The 25,637-nt window shown below is 40.2% G+C and overlaps 1 protein-coding gene across 1 annotated transcript in view; it reads right to left on the reverse strand.

The window, feature by feature from the left end:
• The window catches only part of LOC126195200 (protein furry), a 1,217,589-nt gene that overhangs the window by 242,144 nt on the left and 949,808 nt on the right, over positions 1 to 25,637 (reverse strand). The window contains exon 28 of the mRNA XM_049933718.1: positions 8,225 to 8,359. Coding sequence (XP_049789675.1) covers positions 8,225 to 8,359 — 135 coding nt within the window. The remainder of the gene's footprint in view (positions 1 to 8,224; positions 8,360 to 25,637) is intronic.

Raw genomic sequence — 25,637 nt, forward strand, 5'->3', positions numbered from 1 at the left:
GAAATCATAATGATGGTGATCTGTTGCAACCGCCAGTGACAAAACTTTTCTTGGGCAGGAAAATCCGCTGCCGATAATCCCGGCACACTATGCAGATTATATGGACAATATCGATTTCCATACACAATACACAACACCGTCTTAAGGCTTATCTCATGCTGGCAGGTGAAGAGCCTGGAGCTTGTTCCAGCGTTATTCTCACGATCGTATAGAGCCGGGTGTTGCAGAACCGGTGTACGAACGTCCTACGGTCGCCCAAGGTTGTTCATCTGTCTTAAAGGATGCATGCACACACGAACTACGAAAATTGCATACAAAGTTTCTATGAGTTGGCGGGTGCTGTTTATCAGATCAAAAATGTAAAGTTCCGTGTTCTGGCCCTAGACAGGGCAACCTGACCCGGCCGATCGTCGTGTCATCCCCTGCCATTGGCGCCATCGGATGCGATATGAAGGGGCACGTGGCCAGCACGCCGGTCTCCCAGCTGTTGTAGGCTTTCTTGACTCTGGAACCACTACTGATCTGTCGAGTAGCTCCTCAGCTGGCTTCGCGAGCCTGAATGCATCCCGTACTATTCCTCCCACCAAGGAAAAATCCATCAGCCAGGGTAGGTGGCTCAGTAAATCCGTGTGGCCACTCTACCGTTACCATGTTCTTAACAAAATACAAAAACTTTCCTGGTTTGCTCGAGGAATAAATAACGAATTAAGTTGATTTGAACCTTTTTGTTGATTTTCCTCTCAGGAACCGCTTCTTGAAGTTTGTGTGTTCCCTTACTTGTTATTCAGCCTGTATTTGGTGTAGCGGTAATACTTTTATAAAGGTTATGGCCTGATACTTCACATAAAGCAATTGGAAAAAGTTATTAATATCCGTCCGAAAATTTTAACAAATACTTGGTCCAGTAATCCAGTTTTTTTGGACTGCTTTTCCAATGTCTAGACTCAGTAACATCGGGAAGAGGTTACAACCCTGTCTAATTCCCTTCGCAAGTAACGTTTTCGTGTCATGTCCTTCAACGCTTATAAGTGCATTCCGGTTTCTGTACTAAACCTTTGCTCCCTGCAAGCTTAATCAGAATATCTAAAGAATAAACTGATGTGCCAGGTCTGAGGAAATTCTTAGTTGTCTCGGAAAGGTAGCAATAACGAATTAACTGCCCTCTTGCAAACGTTCGGTAGTCCACGAAATGATAAGTTTACAGACACGGTAACTTGTGCGCTTATTTATGCAACTAAAATGATTAATAATTACTTGGGTTCATGGTGGAGAGTGGTGCGGTCCTAATTCATTAAGCTTTCCGTTGCTAAGGTAAAGGCGGTGTATGTAGCGGCACGCCTTTTCCGACCTTTGACTTTCTGTGCCTAATGGAATTCCTTCGAACCGAGAGGTGGCTCGATTGGTGGGAGGGATAGGGAGGGAATCGAAGAAGACTCTAGCACATTGGGCACGCTTTGAATGAAAAACACAACGTACTAGTAGGACGAGATTGCGGAACATGCAGAGGTAAACTGCGTAGCATCCACTTTCTTCTTTGAAATAAAATTGCTTCTCCACAGCCTCCGCCCTACAACTGGCATGCAGAAGAAAATTATGTAGCATTAGAAGTGTAGTCGTTGATATTGCACAAACTATACAGGTTATATTCACCGGAACGTTGTTTATCCCGCAGGTCGTTGCCGTAGCAAGACATTAACAGGACGTGTCCTCGGAATCTTTCGGGACAGCATACATGAATAAAACGTTCGCGGTGAACTCCTGACGACGATGGCGGAGGTGGCCATGGAAAGTTTTTTCGAACTGATGCGGCTGGAAAACCGAGAACGTTTTATTCATTTGTTAACAGGACGGTTAATTTCACGGCGAATGGTACATTGGCGTTCAAGATGTACTCGGGAGATGGCAGAAGTGGGCTTCACGCGGGGTAAGGAACACAACAATGCTGTGATGGCTCGTCGTTTGTGCCAGAACAGGTACCCACAGCGAAAACGTTCAGATCGGAAGCCGTTAGAACGGCTTCATAGCCTTCTGTGCGCTCATGGCAAGTTTACATCTCCTGGTTTAGATCTATAACTACAGGCGAAAAGGTGGAGCTTCCGCATTCTGTGCACACGGCTCCTTCTATCGGCTTTCAAGTCCACACAGCAGTTTCCTTGGAACTACGACAGCATACTCACTAATAACGATAAAATTTTTGTTTAAAGGTTTTTTCATCTACCAATTAGCTCATATAGCCAGAAGAGCACGATGCTTTGTTAATTTGTAGTATATGCTGTTCTTGTAGGGGAAATGGGCCTGTTGTTCCGTCTACAACGGTATCACCTAGACAGGCAGGAAATACGTCATCCCAGCTAACCTAGAATGTGAAAATGTAAAAGAGATGCAAGTTTACGGCAGTCTCACTATTTAACACTTTTGTTAAGGCATATAGATTCAACGATATTTCGAAAGCAACGACTGGTCCAAAAGTCGGGTACCACACGGGCGGCGAAGCACGAGATAATGCCCTTGCACCCCAGAGCATAAACAGCAATAAAACCTCCGTCGCATGCATATCCGAGGCCAGAGAAGCGTCCCTTGCCCGTCTGGAGGGTTGTTAACGCGTAAGTCCCACAACTCTCCGAAGATTGTTGTTTCATGTGGCATTCTTGGCAAGAGCAGCCTCGCAGAATTCGTGTAATATTGAGACAACATCGCCACGTACCAGCGCACAATCTGAGAAACGTGTCACCAGACCGAAATTTCACACACGCAATCCACTTAAAATATGTCTTTCGACAATGTTTTATAAGTGCGAATAATGAGCACGGAGGTGACATTACCAGGAACAGGAGGGAAAGAAAACGCCATCTAGCTCACTATGTTATTTATTTTAGGACGACCGTTTTCGACTTGATGGACAAATGAAGAAACGTACTGTAACAATTTCTGAGGATTATACGTGGATCGTGTAGCCCTCTAAGATACATAATCATAATCAGAGACATTAGGTCTTGAGAAAACCGTGATTGCTGTTGACAAATTGGAAGACAAATCCGTCTGGATCAAAGTATTTATTCTATCTTATTTTATGAGCAGATCATCTTCAAATATAGGTATACAAAACGTCTAAAATATGTCAAACGTGATAGATTACAGAATTAGCAATTTAAAGACGGGCGCGCGCTTGTGTAAGGGAGGGATCTACTGCTCTCAACAGCCTTGAGATGAATAGTCTGTGCAAGAAAAGAATATTTGAGTTGTTCAAAATGGTTCAAATGGCTCTGAGCACTATGGGACTTAACTTCTGAGGTCATCAGTTCCCTAGAACTTAGAGCTACTTAAACCTAACTAACCTAAGGACATCACACACATCCATGCCCGAGACAGGATTCGAACCTGCAACCGTAGCGGTCGCGCGGTTCCAGACTGTAGCGCCAAGAACCGCTCGGCCACTTCGGTCGACATATGAGTTTTATTTTCCTTCTCTAATAATCCCATTCGGGTGGTGGTTCCGTGTATTTTACAGTTTAGCGTGAGAAAGTGTGACAAAGTTGATAAATACACTGCCGGAAAAAATTACTACATCCTTTCAGAGGTTTCCAATTCACTCAAGATCTAATGTTGCAGCAGGGGATAAAGAGCACATGAAATCATTACATTTACAGGTCACTACCCCAATCGGTTCTGAGGTATCAGGTATCGACACATGCTGAAACTCCCACATAAGTACGTGGCGTAGCCTCCAGGGGCGACAATGCACCCGCTGACTCTGGCATCGAATCGATCGGACAGATGGCGAATACTACCTTGGTATACGTTATTCCACGCTTGCTCGAATTGTTTCAGTAGTTCTGTAAAAGTTGTTGCCTGACGAGTCGCACGAGTCACTTATCGTCCCATCATATCCCACACGTGCTCGACTGGGGACAAGTCCGGAGATCGTGCTGGCCAGGGAAGTTGCTGCACGTCCTGCAGAACACGTTGAGTTTCACGGGCAGTGTGTGGGCGAGACATGGAACAACATGGCTACTTCTCGTTTCAAAAACGGCAAAAGAACGGGTCTAGCAACATTCTGCACACACCAAGCGCTGGTCAGTGTCCCCTCCAGAAACAACATAGGTAGACGAGAGTTGGTAGCTTATCGCACCCCAGATCATAAGGCACGAGGTGGCGCCAATGTGTCTTGGACGAATGCACTCTGTGAGACAGCGCTCAACAGGTCTACGCACAAACGACCATCACTTGTGTGCAGGCAGAATCTACATTCTTCGCTGAAGACTACGGCGCGCAGTTCCATCTTCCAAATGATCCTCTGACGGCTCCAGTCCAGCCGTGGACGTCTGTGCTGCGGCGTGAATGGAAGACAGACTAGAGGTGTGCGTGCCTCTAGTCCAGCTGTTACCAGGTGTACCGGTATGAAATGAGCGTTTTATTTGTGAAAATGAAACACTAATTTTGAATAGAAAAGTAAAAACATTTTATTCAAAGTACTGACCATTGCCTTTTATACATTTTGACCACCTTTCTGGCAATTTGTGGACACCACGCCAATAGAAATGTTCGTCTTTTGAAGCAAACCAATCAGACACCCAATTTTCGACTTTCTTCGTAGGAATCGAAGTGTTCCTCAGCCAATGCGTGTCCCATTGATGAAAACAAATGGTAGTCGGAATGGGCCAAGTCTGGTGAATACGGCGGGTGGGGTAACAGCTCCCAGCCAAGTGTTTTGGTTGTATCCTGAACCGGTTTTTCTTTGTGTGCAGGTGCATTGTCGTGTAAAACAATTACTTTCCCATGTCTTCTGGCCCATTCTGGTCTTTTTTCGATCAATGCCTAGTTCAAACTGATCATTTGTTGTCTGTAGCGATAAGTATTCACAGTGTCACCGGGTTTTAGAAGCTCATGATACACCACACCTTTCTGATCCCACCAAACACAGAGCATTGTCTTCTTGCCGAATCGATCTGGTTTTGCAGTCGATGTTGATGGTTGTCCCGGATTAACCTATGATTTTTCCCATTTAGGATTCTTAAAATAAATCCATTTTTCATCGCCAGTAACAATTCGATGCAAAATTGATTTTCTTTCATGTCTTTGAAGCAAAATTTGACAAATGATTTTTCGGTTTTCCATCTGTCTTTCATTCAATTCATGTGGCACCCATTTTCCAGACTTTTGGTACTTCCCCATAGCTTTCAAACGGTCAAAAAGTGTTTGTTGTGCAACATTTAGCATTGCTGTCATTTGCTTCTGATTCAGAGTATCATGTTCATTCAATATTGCTTGCAATTCGGCGTCTTCGAATTTTTTTTGGTGGTCTTCCACGTTCTTGATTTCTTATATCAATATCATTATTTCCGAAGTGTTGAAACCATCTTTTGCATGTTGCTTCTGATAGAGCATGATCACCATATGCCTCGACAAGCATTCGATGCGACTCTGCAGCACTTTTTTTCAAATGAAAACAAAAAATTAATGCTTTCCGCAAACTATCAGTTTCTGGTACATAATTCGACATTGTTAACACGATGAAAACATATGATGTTGTTTGTTCCATGACTTGATGTAAAATAAATATCTTTGACAGATGTCATACCAACCACACAAAACAAAAAATTAAGGCTCGTTCACAACCAATGTTCCCTATCGACACATTTGTATCTTAACGCTCATTTCATACCGGTACACCTGTTAATAATCGGTTCACAGCAGATGGTGTTGACACGTCTGGGCTCACAAGCTCTCTTATCTTCTGTGGTGGTAGCTGTAGGATCTACCACTGCTGCCCATACAATACGACGATACTGGCGGGCGTCTGTGCTGCGTGTACACCAACAACCTCGTCTAGGGGTGTGAGAATGTTCACGTGACCACTGATACCAATATCTTGCACAACTGATGCAGCACGTCCAGCTTTTCCGAAAGGACCATCCCCTCACTCCAAATGCCACAATCTGAACCCATTCAAACTCGTTCAGTTGGCTGTAGGAAGCACGAGTGCTTCACACGCTTGCACAACACTGAGCCTTCTGGTTGCGAGCATTTCCTATTAAAGGGTAGACAGAGACAGCGCTCAGTAGCTATGTCGCTACGTTATCTGTTGGCGGAGGATGTTGGTACCGTTATCGGTACATCTACTATTCCCCAAGTGGCATATGCCGTCATAGGATCAAAATCGACGTCGTCTTTCCAGGTGTGCTAATTTTTCCAGCAGCGTGTTTTGTAGTTTTGTTGTCCTTCATAACATGTGCCTCTGGCGCCTAGTCAAATAAAGTTTAATAAGTAATAAAATACCTAACGTTGCTTATCATCTCCATAAATAATTTCGTTTAATTAAGCAGGAAGAATAGGATGGGCAGGACATGTACAGAGAATGCCAGAAACTCGGAGTGTCAAGAAAGTTTTCATGGGAAAACCAGAAGTGAGAAGGAGAAGAGGTAGACCCAGGAAAAGGTGGCTGGACGATATGGAAGATCTAAAGGCGATGGGAATAAAAAATTGGAGAATGAAGGCGATGGACAGAGAAGAATGGAGGCAGGTGATACAGGAGGATGAGCCAACCAAGAAGAAAATAATTTCGTAGACACTTCAGTCAAGGTATATTAAAATAAGTAGCCACCTAATAAATCAGTTTGCCACAAGTAGCTAATGACTTGAATGCACAAAGGCACCGTTGCGCCGTCTCTCAGAATAAATGCACATGCTTAGAACAGCGACGGAAGTATAAAACGCGTTAATATCAATCTAGTGCATGTATGTTTGAGTGAAAAATCGAGTTCTGTGGCGCTACGAGTAAGTAGCTATTGCATAAAGTGGACTAGGATCAAGCAGTGACGTGTCCTGCTGCACGCCAGCTTGTGGGAGACGAAGCAGAATTCTGCTAAGTGCGGGACACGCACATTATGGGGAGGTCGACGGTGGGGTATTGTGAGAGGGACGTAACTCTGGAAGATTCCGTGGCACAGGGCGAATTCTCACGCGCGGCCGCAGCCAGAATCCCCGCAGCCAAGCGATGTGCGACGCGCCGCACAAATTACACCAAGTAACGATCCACCGAGTTAATCGGAAACGTTTATTGGCGGACAAGGATTAATTTACAGCGCTACCAGACCTATGAGAGCAGTTTAAATTAGGGATGCCAGGCTCGATTTGACCCTCGAGATGGGGTTAAAACTCGCCACTCCTCCAAAGTCTATACTTTAAAATCCGGAAGCTGTTTAACTATTTTCAAGGGAGATTACTAGATCTGAATGCTCGACTGGAATATGTATATCACAAACACTTCGTAGATCTCCTCCAACTGCCTCCCAGCAACTTCCGCCAATAATCTCTACAGCAACAAAACAGGAATACATTCAACGTCAAAAGGTCAAGCAGACATGCAAAGGGGAAACTCAGATTTACATGGAAACAAATTATTTGCTTCAGTGAAACCTCGGCAAGGGCGTGTCGCTCGGTGAACACTATTTTCAGGTAGCTAATGGCTCGACGCTCTGATACAAATAAAATGCCTCTTCCTATCTAGCACTTGCACGTTCACTAAAAGGCAACCATCGCTTAGAAAACCGAAGATGAATTAAACAGAATTCCACGCCGGCCAGTGGAAACGCATTTCACACTATAGTCCTTCCGAATTTGTTGATCACGAAGGACCGCTAGCTCGCAACTCTTTAAAAAGGCAACTTCGCCACACAGAGCCACGATTTACCATGTCAAACTCTCGAGGGCTGCCGGCCGACTCGACGAAAGTATTTCCTATTAACCCTTTCAGCCGATCAACCTCACAACGGAAATAAGTATTTCCATTGACCATTTCCTGCTCCCGGTAACTGCGCTTTTGTAATGTGGTGCTCCCTGACAGGACTATCGTAAGTTTCTTCTCGGTGGGCACTGGAAAACATCGGCGGCCACAGCAAATTACTCGCCGCTGAAATCAGCCTATTACGCACAGACCACTACCGGTTTTGGAGTAGTAAGGAAAGACCAGCCCTTTATTCCCAGGCCATAGGAAGTCTTCTTCCCATACTACTGGAGACTGGCTCCGGTGTGCACAATGGCGAACATAACGGGCACAGAGGCACGGCTAGCTAACGTTACACATGAAGGAAAAAACGAATTGAAGTTCTGTTTACGGTGTAATTTGTATGAAGTATGATTGTAGCCTAAGAACTGCAAATTACATGGATATGTCTAACTGTCTCTATACGAGAAGAACATAACCAAAAGTGCCACGGATACTTACATAGGGCAGCAACTCGTTGGGCGCCATTCCGGATACGATGATCAGATACCGAATGATGACTTTGAGGTTGTTGGGCCAACAGGAACAAAGCGTTGCCCATACCTCCTCAGTCTCCTTCGGGTGGACGTCGGCAAACTGCGCAAAAAAAAAAAAAAAAAAAAAAAAAAAAAAAAAAAAAAAAAAATACATGTTAAATGCTGTAGGATGCGTAAATAGATGAAATTGGCTTATAAAACAGAGTTATAAGCTCAGAGCAGCGAGGCACGCCGACACAAAGGCGCAGACATGAAAAGCAAGTCACTCACTTCACTAACGACGAGAAGCCAATTAACCGTACAGCTCCGCTGCAGGTGGCCTGTCTAGAGGAGAGCTTCAGCTTTACGTTCAGAATTCGCTACTTCGGCTGTTAACGAGGTAGAAAATTCTATTTCTAAAGCACAGCCGCAGTTAATTTATAGGCAAAACTCCGCCACTGTCCATAATCTGTAGCTGTTGACGACTGGGTAACAATTCCTCTGAAAAGCATCGAGAAGAATTACCGAATGAACACCACCAGATTTAAGATGCCCTAGCTTGAGCTAACAGCCAGAACACATAAATAAATAAATCATAAAATTAATGTCATCCGTGACTGGCAGCAAACGAATGGTGTAATGGTACTTTGACTTCCGCAAAGTTATAATTTACGATCGCGCACGCAGAAGAGCGCTGCGCCAGCGACCGATTTTATAAATAATTTTGTTCTTTTTTTTTTACTTTTGCGTAGTTTTTTTGTTTTTAAGAACGAAGAGAGGACTCTCTCTCTTGTCTTGATACGAAAGACGTGTATTTTTCCCGCTGTGTTGAATGTGCTTTTGGTGAAAATTAAAATTACATTACAAAGCGATGTTGTTTCAATAGCTAATGAGGAGAAGATAATAAAAGGTAACACTACAATTGGCGACCGTGACAGGACGTTGTTCAATTTTCGGATTTGATACAAGTGCAGTTTGGATTTGATACAAGTGCAGTTATTATAAATTTTGGACATTTTATCCAATTTTAACCACTTAATAGCATCAGAAAATGAATTTGGACTAAGTCTCATTCATTTCAATTGTAATGTTACGTGCATGAAATTTACAACAATATTGTTTTCCCTATTATTAATTTGTGTTAATTTTCATTTTCATGTTGAGGAAATTAATTTGGTAAAAAAAAGGGAAAAGGATAAGGTTCCATAAAATAATTTGCACGGACGCGAAAGAAAAATTTTGGATTGAAAACTGTATATTTGACGCTACATTTGCAACATAAGACTGAAAAGAAAAAAATGGTGAGTACAGAAATTTACATTTTTTCCAGTTTCAAGCAGCCATCTGTACTTCCTTTATTCCGATCCATTTATTTCGAAATTATTTTTTCAAATTGTAGTTAAAATTGATTTACTACTATTATTGCAAATGATAAGTGAAGAGCATATTCACAGTCATTTATTTGTGAGAGGGAAATTTCAGTACCAGTTTAATAATTCAATTTCTAATTAGAAATCATATAGAAATATCCATTTCCATAAGAGAAATTTCAGATTTCAACATATCATATTTAAAAATTTTTTTTTACCATTGGAAAATTTTATTTGCAATTAATTATGAAAATCGCAAGATGGACGCTAGACGCGTAGAAATTGTTTCCGCGGACGAGCTTAGTGAAAGTGACACATTGCAAAACATGTCAGACAGTCAAATGAATATTGAACTTAATAGGGAGGATGTTCAAGACATAATTTTACCGGATCGATTAAGACAACAACCCCTATATTTAAACAGATATACAGGCGAATGGAGAGTGAGTACTACGCGACAAAACGTGACATTGACAACGTCAACTTCAGAACCAGACATCAATCAGACACGAAAAAATGACGAAACTAAGACACAGGACTCTGACATGCTCAACCAGATTCTGAAGTTACTTGGTGACCAAAACAGAAAATTTGACACTTTAGACAAAAGATTTGACGCTTTAGACGACAATTTAAAACGTGACATTGGGAAATTTGACACTAAATTCGATGAACTGACACGGGACATAAAACAAAATTTTGAAAAACAATCGAGACAAATTGCCGACTTGACAGAAACCACCAGTAGTCTTGGAAGGAAATTTACTGACTTATCAGACAAGGTTACGAGACAAGAAAAGGTATTTGTGGAATTCAGTGACGAGACAAAAACTGACTTACAACGATGTAATGAGAAATTGTTAACAGTAGTTTTTGAACAACAGAAAACCAGTACCCAAGTTGACGAATTACGACAGTCACACAATTCCGTAAAAACAAACCAAGAACACTTAGACCTGACGATTACAGACCTTTCAGACAGACTAAATGATGTAACATTGGAGCAGAAATCCTTACAGGAAAAGTTAGAAAAGCTTGAAGACAGAGCAGATGTAGCATCTTTAAAGAATGACACAACTCTAGCAGAAAAACTTGTACATGTATGCAAATTATGTGATGATTATTTAGATGAGAAGTTTGAGACAATGACACAGATCATTTTAGATAAGACAAAGGAACAAGTAAAAGGAGAATCCAACATTATAGCCGATGCTCTATCTCGTTTGCCACAAGGCCTACAAGAATTTTCAGATGTGACAGAACAAACATCAGATTTTAAAATTTTACTCATGTATGACGGTACATTTGCACCTTACTACAAAAACATGTGCAGGAAGTTAGCCATATTGCAGTACAATGATCCCAGGTGGATCCAGATAAAGAATAAATTACGTGCAGCAACAGACCCACATCTTAAAAATATTACACGTTACACAAAGAAGTATTATTTCACCGACGAAACCCTGAATCACAGCATTGGTGTGTTTGCTTACCTGAAGCTCATGTTGATGATTTTATTTTATTTACACACAGAACTTGGGGACACTATGGTGTAACCAAATGTACAGATAAGATTATACAATATTGCTATTTTCCAAATTTAAGGCGAAGAGTATTGAGTAATATTAGGAAATGCATCATATGTCAGAAAGCCAAATATTCTAATCGCACAAGCATGAATGAATTGCACCCAATCATACCTAAGAGGCCATTACAGCTAATTTCTTTAGATATTGCAGGACCCTATCCACAAGCACGTGGAGGAATGAAATACATCCTTGCTGTGTTAGATGTTTTCATAAAGCATTTAAAATTATATGCTTTACGTTCAGTTTCTACCACTGCTATTACCAGTCATCTATTAACAGATTATTTTGTAAGAATAGGAAAACCTGAAATTATGATCACGGATAATGCAGCATATTTTACCAGTTTAAAATGGAAGACATTTATTGAAGAACAGAATGTTAAACATATTTTAATTTCAAGATTTCACGCAGCAGGAAACCAAGTAGAAAGAACATTTCGAGAATTTGGACAGTTTATGAAAACACACACACCAGAGAAGCACACAAAATGGGTAGAATACCTAGCACCATTTGAACAAATAGTGAACAATTTAACTCACATTTCTACTGGATACACACCAACTGAATTAATTATGGATAAAACAGAAAGAAATGAATGGACAGACCCTCTACCTAAATTTACAGCAACAACAAATCATGTTAGTTTAGAAGAAAAGGTAAGACAAGCTTACACAACATTATGTGACAAAGCTAAGGAAAGAAAGCAGAAATATGACAGAGGAGTCAGGAAAGCACAAACATTTCAAGTTGATGAGTAGTTTTACTAAGAACACATCCTAAACCCACAAAACTGAAACATTTAAACAGGAAATGGCAGATCTTATACTCTGGACCATACCGAATTGCAAATATTCCACACCCTGGCTGTTATTCATTAGAATATCCATTAACACATAAACCCAGAGGTCTACATCCACACAGACATTTGAAAAAATACATACAGTAAAATGTTAGCTAATGAGAAGAAGATAATTAATATGATATACAGTTATGATGAGCCTACATTTAAGTTATACAGATACTTACAATCTAAAGAATGCAGGTAAGTCTAGAAAGCAATGTGAACCATCTAATAGCTAATAAGATATTTGGTTATAAGAGGAGTTGCTATTGAGGCATATACACATTAGAGGAGGCATATACACATTAGAGGAGGCAGAGAACTGAACAGAATTATTTTCTTTAGGAGGCATGTGATAATAGTAATGTTGATATGAGTGATGTGAGTGACTGAATGAGATGAGTGAATGTAATTTTAGTTTAATAAGAGGACAAATAGTAATACGGAGAGAGGTAAATGGTATATAAGATGAGAAAATGGTATTATTATTATTATTATTGTAGTTGAAGTAAAAAGTAAGTGGTGATGAATAAGAGGAATATATATATATATATATATATATATATATATATATATATATATATACATATATATATATATATATATATATATATATATATATATAATGCTGAGGAATAAGTCTATGTTATTTTGTGAAGAATGAATAATGGATAGGTGAGAATGTTATGAGTAATTGAGAATATGTTGAGAGGAGAGAAACTAGATTTGAACGCTATATCACATGTACTCATGGAATACAGAATGAAAGTAGTGGAAAGAATATTATTTATTGAAAGATTGGTATGCCTGAGATAATAACTTATGTGGTGTCTTATATATTCTTATAACTAAAGGTGAAAGTATAGATTTATGTGGAAAGAATTATTTACAGCAGCCACTGTTGGAAATATACCAGAAGATTTAAATCTATAACACTTTAACACTAATCTAATGGGAACTTGTAATTAAATTTTTGGAGTTATGTAGGCTTGACACTTCAGATTGGAAGAATTATTTAAGAGAACATATTTAGCAGTCATCTAATGACATAATTAAAGCTCATCTACTGAACTGAACTGATGCACCATTAAATAGAAAGGAGAATAAGGAGAAAACAAAACGTCAGTCCTCTGTTGCGGCTCATACTCTCATCCCTCCCTTAGAAAAATTTATACATGTTGATGAAATATTTGACATTATATAATTCGTGATTATCTGACAGTATGGAGAGACATACACAAATATTTATTTATGAATAGAATTTTACAGGTACCACAAGGTAAATACAGAATGGATATACAGCATGGAACGCAGCAGCAATTATCTAAGAAGATTTATTTATTTACTAAGTAAAACATTTATTTATATTGCTTGATACTCATGAAAGGAAGGAGATTAACTACACAAACTTTATAGGAACATGATTGACTTGAACTATATATATATATATATATATATATATATATATATATATATATATATATACACTCTTACCACACTGATGTACATACTTGTAGGATCCTAAGATATTTACAGGGTCACCACTCTTAGAAACGGTAATAGAGGGGTACCACTCTTAGAAACAGCAATAGTGGGGACACCACACTTAGAAACGGTATTAGGTATAGGAACTTTTACGTTATATTAAGTTAACATGTATTTTATTTATCATATTTTATTTTGTGTAGTCCACTGTAGGGGATGACTTTACTAGTATTTATGAAGTAGTCAGCAACCATCCCATGAACCTATCCTCCTACAGAGGGCTGTCTTGAAGCTTGAAATATGTGTAAATTTTATTCCAGGAGGCAAGATGAATTTTAAGTTGAATATTCTAGCGAGTTGCCACAATTATCTTCAAATGTTGCAAGTGTAACGAAAGGAAAAAGAATGAGCTGACAAATAAAATAAATAAAATGTATATTTCAATCTGAATGTAATGTAATTCACATGTCAGCACAATGATATTGAATGTAACGTAAAAAAATTTCCTATATTTTCATTTAATTTTGTATATATACTATATGACAACAATGTAACTATCTCATGTAATGATTAATTGTAAATATTTGTATATTTATGTACTTACTATATCAACAAATGTATTTTAAGGAGATGTTAATGAGCTGCAAAGGACTTGTGCATGTAGCACATGATTCATATAAATGGAACTGAAAATGCAAAGAAGAAACCAACGTGATGGAACACTGGTCAAGCAATATTTACGTAGTGTCAATATGCTTTGAAGTGTATGGTGTAGTGGAAGCCGGCAGGTCTTCAGGTTGGTGTAAAAGACAAGCTCATCACCTGTCGTAGACAGTGAGGTGTTTCCTGTGCCCTCATTGACCATTTATACCCCGGTAGACGCCACCAAAATTCGACTGCTGGAGATCACAATTTCGTGTTGACACATTGGACAAACTTTGGATTTTCTTCAAGTCACACGCAAGAGATCCAGGCAGTACACACGCACTCAGAATCCGATACTACGTTTAAAGACATTGGAGCAATATAATAGAAACATTTATTGTTCGAATTAATTCCATTGTAAACACGAATCATGTGAACTGAATTCAAACGCTGTGCTAAGCAACGATAATACGCTGCAATTCAAAGACATTAATGTTACGACTCCTAAAGAAGATACACACCAAAAAAGACTGTATACAAAGACTGATATGCAAAGAGCATTGTGCTCAGAAATATTTTTTGTAATATGTAAATTTCTTTTTTTCTCATATATGTATGTATCTATGTAAATTTTCTATACTGCCACGCTCGCTTGCGGAGCGTGTCAGTAAAGGAGGCATTGTAATGGTACTTTGACTTCCGCAAAGTTATAATTTACGATTGCGCACGCAGAAGAGCGCTGCGCCAGCGACCGATTTTATAAATAATTTTGTTCTTTTTTTTACTTTTGCGTAGTTTTTTTGTTTTTAAGAACGAAGAGAGGACTCTCTCTCTTGTCTTGATACGAAAGACGTGTATTTTTCCCGCTGTGTTGAATGTGCTTTTGGTGAAAATTAAAATTACATTACAAAGCGATGTTGTTTCAATAGCTAATGAGGAGAAGATAATAAAAGGTAACACTACAATGGTTAAATTTTCAGTAATTAAGCTATATTATCGGGCCAAACTCAGTATAGTGTCAATACTATAGTGACCTTAAGTAAGAGTATGTACGCGTTATGAATCGGCACGTTCAAAGTATGATCAAGTGCTTGTAGATTTGGACTACAATCTGTGTCCGAACTCACGAAGAGTTCGTTGGTACTAATTGTCAGAAGACACTAAAGTGCCAATTACAACGTGCTGATGCTCCGCTTGATTTAAGCACGTGACCTGTAAGGCGAAGAAAGGCTGAGACATACTCAGCAATATTCGATTGTGCATTATGCTGCTGAAATGTTACGAATCGCGTGTTAAAGACTGAACTTCGGTCTCTACAACTTCTGCGATGTACTTAACACCTGGGAGAATAGCTGAAATGCGTTGTGGGCGAGATAATGACATAACAGTTTCTCAATAATTACAAGTTCTATCGTACGTTAAGACGCTGAGAAAGGCCTTTAGCATATCAGTGTAAGTGTGTACTTTACCTTTATTGCGAATAATATTACTACGGTAGAAGTTCAGGAAAATAAACTTATGAATCAGCACGAACTTCTGAAGTCCACGGTTCGTTATAAAGTGAGCCATTTTCTGTCGAGCGTCATATCCAAGTGAAGATTTCAAAACATTGCGTATCATCCAAAATATTAAGCGTTTATGTGGTTTCTACTATAATGATTGTCAACACACACACGTTGATATATTCCTACAATATGTGTACCTGTTCTGTGATTCAGTTATGTACGAAGAAAGAAACTTAAAAAACCACCTTATCGTAGACAATTCTTCCCTCCTTTGACGTGCTCAACGAATGTGACGTAAAAGTAATGTAAACATATTGCAAGTCCCAGAGTGAACGGTGATGCAACGCCGATGGGAGACATCTCAAACAAATCCGAGCAACAGGAAAATAACTGGGCGCTCCTCTGGCTGTCCACAGGCGGAAGTTTCGAACCTCTCGACTGTGAAATGAGGCTGGGTGAGGACAGGAAGTAATTTTACGCCCTGTTAGGGTCATCTGAGGCGTTATAAAACTTTCTCTGCAGCTATGGAAAGCAAAACCGCAACTGAAATTAACGACAGAAGTCCTCATTCAGGAAGTTTTGCTTTGTTTTTCTGATTCCTTATTGGAGGGAATCGTAGCCCAAGGAATTTTGCAGTATGTTAGTCTACTGTCAACGTCGCCGGAGATGCAATATTAAACAAGAACGCGATAAGAGATCTGCCGGCAGTTTATTCGGATCTGTCGGAATCATCTTCCTTCAGTACTAACAGGATTAATCGGGGACCCGCCTCTGTTATAAGTTGGAAGTATGCGATCATCATAAAAGTAACACATAGTCCGACGTACAGTTCTTGGGCTAGCGAAGCCGTAGACTAAAAATGCCATACGATCATGTACTCATGAAACTTCCTAGTAGATTAAAGCTGTGTGTCAGACCGAGATTCGAACTCGGGACCTTTGCCCTTCGCGGGCAAGTGCTCTACCATCTGAGTTCCCCAAGCACAACTAATGACCTGTCCTCACAGCTTCATTTCTGCCAGTACCACGTCTCATACCTTCCAAACTTCACAGAAGCTCTTCTGGAAACATCCCACGGGCAGTGGCTCAGCCATATCTCTGCAATATCCTTTCTTCCAGGAGTGCTAGTTCTGCAAGGTTCGCAGAAGAGCTTCTGTGAAGTTTGGAAGGTATGAGAAGAGGTACTGGCAGAACTGAAGCTGTGAGGACGGGTCGTGAGTCGTGCTTGGGTAGCTCAGATGGTAGAACACTTGCCTGCGAATGGCAAAGGTTTCGAGTTCGAGTCTCGGTCCGGCACACAGTTTTAATCTGCAAGGAAGTTTCATATCCGCACACACTCCGCTGCAGAGTGAAAATCTCATTCTGAAATGTAGTAGTATATGGTGTTTCCTGACATAACCACAGGGCAAATAGCGGCTGCTGAAATTAAGTTTTCCAGGACAGCGACAGGTCGCACTCGGTATGTTTTACTGACGTGGACTAAAGTTAATGAAAACAAGCCTTCCCACTGCAAGATCTCAGATTAAATTACACAAACCTGACAAGTCAATTAGACTTATTAATAACATTGAATATGCTCCCAATAGCGAACTAAATTACTTGATAAAAAACAATGGGTACTCGTTTATCAAGCATTTTGTCATAAATTTGCCTTAATGATCTGGAAATTTGATTTTTCATAAGTTACCCGATATAAAAGGGAAAATACTGTATTATCACCGACAAGACTTTTAGCATTAAAAATAGCATCCAATTTGCTAAGTGTAGCAAATATGAATATCCCAAATATGAATACCACAATTTTCGGCTCTTCGGATGTTACAAATATGTTCAGCCCGCTTGACGAAACATTAGAAATAATTAAAAGTGATTTACGAAAGCATAAAACTATGGCAGTAAGTGGGATCGTAGAGTTGTTGGACTTTCTGCAGTTTAGCCTTGATTTAATGGGAAAATTTACATAATGGGAGACGCCTTAGCAATGGGTAATCGTTTATCAAGCATTTTGTCAGAAATTTTCCTGAATGATTGGAAATTTGAGTTTTCAGAAATTACCTGATATAAAAGGGAAAATACTGTATTATCACCGATATAATGATGACAGTATAGTTTTATTTTGAGGAACCAAACAATATTTAAATGAAGTCACTGACAAATGCACCCAAAAATATAGACACAGTTGAACATGAAACTGATTGTAGCACTAATTTTCTCCATTTGTCAGTAGATCGGATGGGAAACATATTTTTAAAGTCAACAGGAAGCCATGTTCAAATGGTTCAAATGGCTCTGAGCACTATGGGACTTAACATCTGTGGTCATCAGTCCCCTAGAACTTAAAACTACTTAAACCTAACTAACCTAAGGACATCACACACATCCATGCCCGAGGCAGGATTCGAACCTGCGACCGTAGAAGTCGCGCGGTTCCGGACTGAGCGCCTAGAAACGCTGGGCCACCGCGGCCGGCAAGAAGCCATGTATTTAGGAATAATTAAAATCATGAAACCCAGTACAAAAGAAGCGTATTTTTACTAAGCTTTACGCAGAATGTTACTGTTAGCACTCACTGGTGAAGAAATAGCTAAGAGTTGTAGACAACCAAGAAGATAGTAGCAAGGAACAGTTATCAAGAATGTGATGTGATGAAATTGTACCACACCCAAAGCACAACAATACAGGCAGTCCATTAGAAAATAAACGGTATATTACAGTATCATACAAACGTCCTGTAACATCGTATTGCGAGATTCTTCCCAAGACGAAAATATAACGTCGCATTTCGGATAAGAAATCGCATTAGATATGCTTTAAAACACAAAGAGAATGTGCTTAAGGACAAATACAGTAATTCAGGAGAATATAAAAATAATTGTCAAAACTGTCAGAGCACGTACAATGGCCAAATACAAAGAGCGTTTAAAGTACGTTATAAAGAATAGTGCAATTTAAATTCCAAACGTGCAGCACTGGGTGGGCATTTGAAAACAACTAAGCATACTTTAGGTAGATTCAAGATACTATGAAAAGATCAACAGCCTTTGCTAAAAGTCTTGGAGAAATTGAAAGTTTTCGTAGAAAAGGAGAAAAACCCTGAGTATTTATTAAAAGAACAAAACGGATTTAATTTACATGTATTCTTCCAGTTATTCGACGAAGTGCTGTAGACAAGCAGTCAAGGCATAATCCCAACTATCTGCCGTATTATCCTAAAAAGAAATATTTTTGAAACTGTATTTTTGAAAATATACTTTTGGCGATATATTTATAACGATATTTTTAATGACGTATTTTTTAAGATGTATTTCTACAGATACTGCAGCACAACGAAATTTTGTTCAGTGGGGGAATGACGTGTACAATATCACGTGCATATCCTAGAATTAAAGGCTTGGTGTATGAAATTGGGTTCCAAGAAGATGGTAAGATTTAACGAAATCGATGCGAATTTATCAGTTTGCGACATAATTTACACTTTTACAACTGCGAATTTATCAGTTTGCGACATAATTTACACTTTTACAACAAAAAAAGTGTTGTCGTCCGCAGTTTGGTACAAGTAAGAATGTTCGCTATGTGGCAACCACATTTCTGGAGTGTGTCCCTCACGTTCTCAGTCACAATTCACATGACCAACTTTCCAATTCGTTACATTATAATGAGCAGTTCCACTTCCAAGCTGTTCCAGCATTTGAAGTCCTTATCAAGTAGACATGATGATAGATATCCAACGAATTTAGAGTAGCATTGTCATGATCGTAACAGGCGTTATATCCCTTTTGAAAGAGCAACAGGACGTTCGGCAATGATGAGAATAAGGAAAGAGATGTCAGGACGCGTAGAGAGCCACACAGACAGCCACTTTTTCCCTCGCTCAATGCGCGAACGGAACAGGAGCGAGAATCGCTAATAATGATAAGAGCTGCCCTCCGCCATGCACTGTAAAGTGGCTTGCAGAATATGTGTATACGGTGTTTCACAATTTCTATTATAGGCTTCTAGGGACTGTATAAGAGACTTAGCAGATAAACTTTTCGTAAGGCATCTGCGACCGGATATGTGCCGTTTCAAAAGACCGGATATGTACCGTTTGGATTCAAAATGAGTTTCAAGATCGGATCACTTTAAAATCTCCAGCTTTACGGACGCCCACAAACTGAGGAGAGGTAGCCGTCGTCAGTCTCTGTTGTAATTATGGCATCACATACAATTTTCGTTCCCTTACAACAAAACTTTACCTCGTAAGTTCCGACTACAACCCCTGCAAACCCGTAATAGGAATTGTGAAAAATCCTGTATATGTGTATGTTCATACTTTCTATAATATCGGCTTACTGTTGCGTGACTGTTTTCAGGCGATGTACACTTTCGCGCAGCAGCGACAACTTGCTTACTATGTGTTCGTTTGTTAATACGACAGTATGAATTATAGTTGCGTGTTGTTGATTTACGGGATTCAACTAGTGGTTCTATGTACCCTCCAACACAAAATGCACAATGGTTTGGGGAGTGTTTGTACTCGTAGATGTAGGCTACCATACAGAACCTCTTTATGATGATGCTGTAATCGCCCAACCGAATGGTAGATAAAAAATTTAAAAGAAATTGTGGCTCTCGCAGAGACTGATACTTCGACTAAGACTGTAGTCTTAGTCATCGTACGTAAATTAAAACTGGCTTAAGTACTTATCAGTGGAGTTTCATATGGCGAGTGTGCTGTGTCATGGGCACGGTGTAAGTTCGCCTTTACTCTTGTTCGGCATCCGAGTGGAGGAGGAGGAGGAGGATATTAGTGTTTAACGTCCCGTCGACAACGAGGTCATTAGAGACGGAGCGCAAGCTCGGGTTAGGGAAGGATGGGGAAGGAAATCGGCCGTGCCCTTTCAAAGGAACCATCCCGGCATTTGCCTGAAGCGATTTAGGGAAATCACGGAAAACCTAAATCAGGATGGCCGGAGACGGGATTGAACCGTCGTCCTCCCGAATGCGAGTCCAGTGTGCTAACCACTGCGCCACCTCGCTCGGTGGCATCCGAGTGCATATGGATTTGGAAACAAGATCTGATAATGTAAAACTGCGAGTATTATATATTGTGTATCTTTGTTATAACAGTGTTATAGATAAAATGGTTCGTTGGAGGCCAAAAGGAGATAAATGCACGAGTCTTGGTTGAGATCTGACTTAGGGTCTGGTGGGGCCAGACTTTTTGATAAGCACACTGGCTGGTTCGGTAAACCGAATGCTGTGAAGAGACTACCGTTAACCGGCTTGGCTGCGAAATTTTTACTCCCAAGACCGAGTTATGATCGACTTTGTTCGAGTAGGTGCCGCTGATAGGGCCTGCATCTACGAAATGTTTAGTACTGGCAAGGCAGATCTTTATTGATTAATAGTATTTTGTGGGCGGAAGTAATGACTAATGGTTTACGTGGAAGGAACTGTAGTAAATAAGTCTTCGTTTGATGATAGTTATCGGTGTAACTGATTGTATCGGAAATCACCCGGATTTTGTGTCGTCCTTCTAGTTGGCTGAAAGCACTCCCAGAGGAAGCTGGGTTTTTGCTTTTATTTTGTGGAGAATTGGACGATTTCTGTGGTGTCTCGAGCGAGGTATTGAGTCGATACACAGACGTATAAGCGGTAGCAGATTACGATCAGAATTACTTGGCTTGTTAATACTGACTTTGCACACAATTATTTGAGTTGATCCTGCCCTTGACCGTTGATTCAAGAAAAAGAGGAACCATCGAACGAACAGCATTTAGCAAAACTGAGACTCGACTGGCTATTACAGACGAGAGGCCAAATTTCATTTTAGGAGCTGTAGTGGGTCACGAATCGCCAACGCCACAACAGGCAGAGCTTTGTTGAATTGTATAATTTTCAGGGACTAAAGAGACGGTGGCGCATAGGATTTTTGTGCCTTTTTTTTGTTTCATTACTGTTCGTGGGGGGAATAACTAGTTTTGCTGCTGGCACCCGCACAAACCTACATTTAACTATACTGAAACATATGCAGTTCAAATAAACTAGCTACGTGTTGTGAAGAATGGTAAACTAAAATAAAGAATTCGTATTAACTGTTAATTTCAGTGGGTAGTAACATTTTTGGCCTGTGATCGAAATGTTTGGATACTACATACTAGGCAAACTTATTATTACTAAAAGAAAGAGACATTTACAAATTTTATTTTTGCCTAGGAAAGCTATAGTCACAATTGCTACATATCTACATCTACATATATACTCCGCTAGCCACCAAGGGGTGTGTGGCGGAGGGCACAATTCGCGCCAAAGTCATATTTCCCCCCTCTGTTCCACTCGCGGTCGTACGAGGGGAAAACGACTGTCTGAACGCCGCAGTACGAGCTCTAATTTCCCTTATATTTGAATGGTGATCATTGCGCGATTTGAAAGTTTGTCGTAATAATATATGCTCTACATCGTCGGCGAAGATCGGATTTCGGAATTTAGTGAGCAGCCCCTTCCGTGTAGCGCGTCGTCTATCTGCAAGTGTGTCCCATTCAAACTTTCTATGAGATTTCTAACGCTCTCGCGATTGTTAAATGTACCAGCCAAGAATCTTGCCGCCCTTCTTTGTACCTTTTCAATCATTTGAATGAGACCCAACAGGTAAAGGTCCCATGCAAAGGAACAACACTCTAAGAGCGGACGAACTAAAGTATTGTAAGCAATTTCCTTTGTTGAAGGACTGCATCGCTTCAGGATTCTACCACTAAACCACAATATAGAGTTCGCCTTGCCCGTTACTTGTGTAAGTTAATTTCGCTGAAGGTGGAGAAAAATCTCTAAGGAAAGTAACTGGCTAGAACTAGTTGGCTGGCTCTGAGCACTATGGGACTTAACATCTGTGGTCATCAGTCCCCTAGAACTTAGAACTACTTAAACCTAACTAACCTAAGGACATCACACACATCCATGCCCGAGGCAGGATTCGAACCTGCGACCGTAGCAGTCGCGCGGTTCCGGACTGCGCGCCTAGAACCGCTAGACCACCGCGGCCGGCGCTAGAACTAGTTAATGACAAGTAAAGAGTATTCATATCTTTGGTCGGTGAAGATTCGGTTGGTCGCATATTTCCTAAATCAAAATCAAAGCAGGAAAGAAAAGGTAATAAACATACTTAACGAGTAGCCCAAATAGAAAAATAATTAAAGGAAAAGAATTGAAATCTTTCTTAATTGGGATCTGAGTTTTGTTTAGAAAGCAAACATATGTTTATGTGATTCTCTTCAGTAGTTAATTACTACGTTCGCAGATATCTGAGCTTGCATTATCGTTGCGATACATTACGACCAGCTAACAAATTCACATATGTTCCTAATTAAGGAGAGACTTTTCATAATGAAAGATCGTAGTGATATCTTATTATAAAGTAAAGGAAATAAATTTTTCTCATAAAAATATTAAGAAAAAACAATCAGCATCAAATTAAATCGCCAATACTCCGTAGCAGTTGAGGATTATCTCCGACTAAACGCTCATGTATACAATTTATTTGCCGCGACTGAATTTCTCGCTGTAAACAAAAGAGCAATTTTCGCATATTTCTTTAGGACGAGTTTTTCCAGTTTTTGTTCATAAGGAAATGTTCGCCTATAGTGTTGCCTGTTAATATTACTCTGCGCTGAGCCGGTTTGTCAATTACTCATTAGTCTCGAATGGCCTATGAGAACTGAGTTGTTGACGTTAAGTCGTTTACGCCTGCGTTGCATATTGTAAAGTACGTTTGTTTGTATACTTTTTTTCCGAGCCTAAATTTCCCTTCCTGTCAAGCAACAATATACACGTATTCAGGCCGGCTGATGTGGCCGAGCGGTTCTAGGCGCTTCAGTCTGGAACCGCGCGACCGCTACGGTCGCAGGTTCGAATCCTACCCCGGGCATGGATGTGTGTGATGTCCTTAGGTTAGTTAGGTTTAAGTAGTTCCATGTTCTAGGGGAGTGATGACCTCAGATGTTAAGTCCCATAGTGCTCAGAGCCATTTGAACCATTCGAACGTGTATTCACTAAAAGGGAGTAGGACTGTGTAGATGGCTTGACTTTATAACTTTTCTTCAGAAACTGTTAGGACTCTCAAGAACCCTGGAATCTAAAGTGAAGTCAGGCGTAACGATTAACAATATTTTTTATTATTATCACTGTACGTACTTCTGGTGTGTCTGACGGCTCGTCTACGTGAGTAACAGCGCAACAGGAAGTGTGGCATCTTATACAATGGCCCATTCTGTTACAATATCCCAAACGCAAGTAGGATTCTTGTTTACACGCCGCCGCAGTATAGGAGAGCTCCCAGCACGGTCTGTTATTCTTAAAATACTTCACGTATTCTGCGGAAACGAAGAGAAATCACTCGTAATGCAAGTCGAGAATATCGCCTCTGCTCTCTTGGCTGTCCCCAGCTCGCCGTGCACTCAATGCTCGTGCCATGAAATTATTCTCTCGCTAACGTCTCGGGTCTCATTTCACGCGGTCACCCCCAATACTAGTCTCCCTGCTTTCTGGAAAATGGGCTGCACATCCGTTGACTGGAATTTCATAACACACGACGTATGCAGCCAACTGAAACTGTTCTGGTTTATTACGAAGTTTCGCAGTGATAGAAGGGAATGGACGCTTTAGTCTTTTGCGAATTGGGGCCTTAACGGTTACAACAGTCAACGTAACTCTCAACTTGCAGACGTGTGTCAGTAGTGTGTACTTGGATGGAAAGGGGTTCTTGGTTTAACTATTTTATGCACAGGCATATGACACAAATCATGGAGCTTGTTGTACAAGGTATCTACTTACTGAAAATTTTTCATAATTAGTCATATGTTACACAATTAAATTAAAATAATAATGTACCTTCTTTAGATTGTGCAACACAGCTTTGACAAAAGATATTTTTATGTACTCACCCAAAAACCAGATTATGACATAAACCGTCAAAACTAATTGTAGCATAATGAAGATTTAGTACCTTTTTGATAGTATACAGAAATATTTCTGAAACAATAATGCTACGAGCATAATATTTTTCAAACCAGTTTTTTATTTCACATGGCAGATTAGGACCTTCAGGCATTCTTCTACATCTGACCAGACGTCCTTAATGCGCCAATGCTGCAACACACACACACACACACACACACACACACACACACACACACAAAGTAATAATAATAATAATAAAATAAGTAATACATGGTATTACGTTAATGTCAACCTTATGAGTATTGTGTTAAGTAATTATCTAATTACGTTTCTGTCGAACGAGAATAATGACGTAGAGACAGAAGAGCATGACAGCATTACAGAAGGCAGCACCTCTAGAGAAGAAGTTCACTGTTTCGGGGAAGAGCGAGGAATAAGAGGGTACTGTTAGCATCCGAAGTGGAAGGAAAAAATAGAGAGAAAGATACGTACTCTCATTCATTAGGGAGTATGACAGCGACTGTTTCACGAAAATGTTCGCTGATCAGCTCTCAGTATGACACGTGTATCACCTGTCATTTCTTAGGATTTAATTTAAGGCATATATTTTGTGTCCATAATAACACTGAACACACGTTTTCACTCACGGCTAATAACGCAGACGCAATGTTCTTATGGCTAGAGCTTAGATAAAGCTGGATGTCATTAGATTTTTTAATTTATTCGACTTCGACGTACTGTCGACCACGGGAAACAGTTTGCTGGTTAGTCTTTTCCTCTCCTCCCAGAATTTCTTAATTCCTTTGCTGAGGTTCCTTCTCCTTTCCTCTGTACAGTTGATCTTGATCTTGTACTTTCCTTTTCCTACAACACCTTCAAGTAGCAACCTTCATTTGAAATACTTCTTTATCCCACATCTACTGCCGGCCGCGGTGGTCTCGCGGTTCTAGGCGCCCAGTCCGGAACCGCGCGACTGCTACAGTCGCAGGTTCGAATCCTGCCTCGGGCATGGATGTGTGTGATGTCCT

This window comes from Schistocerca nitens, chromosome 1 (assembly GCF_023898315.1).
Source record: "Schistocerca nitens isolate TAMUIC-IGC-003100 chromosome 1, iqSchNite1.1, whole genome shotgun sequence".
In the NCBI taxonomy this organism is placed as follows: Eukaryota; Metazoa; Arthropoda; class Insecta; order Orthoptera; family Acrididae; genus Schistocerca; species Schistocerca nitens.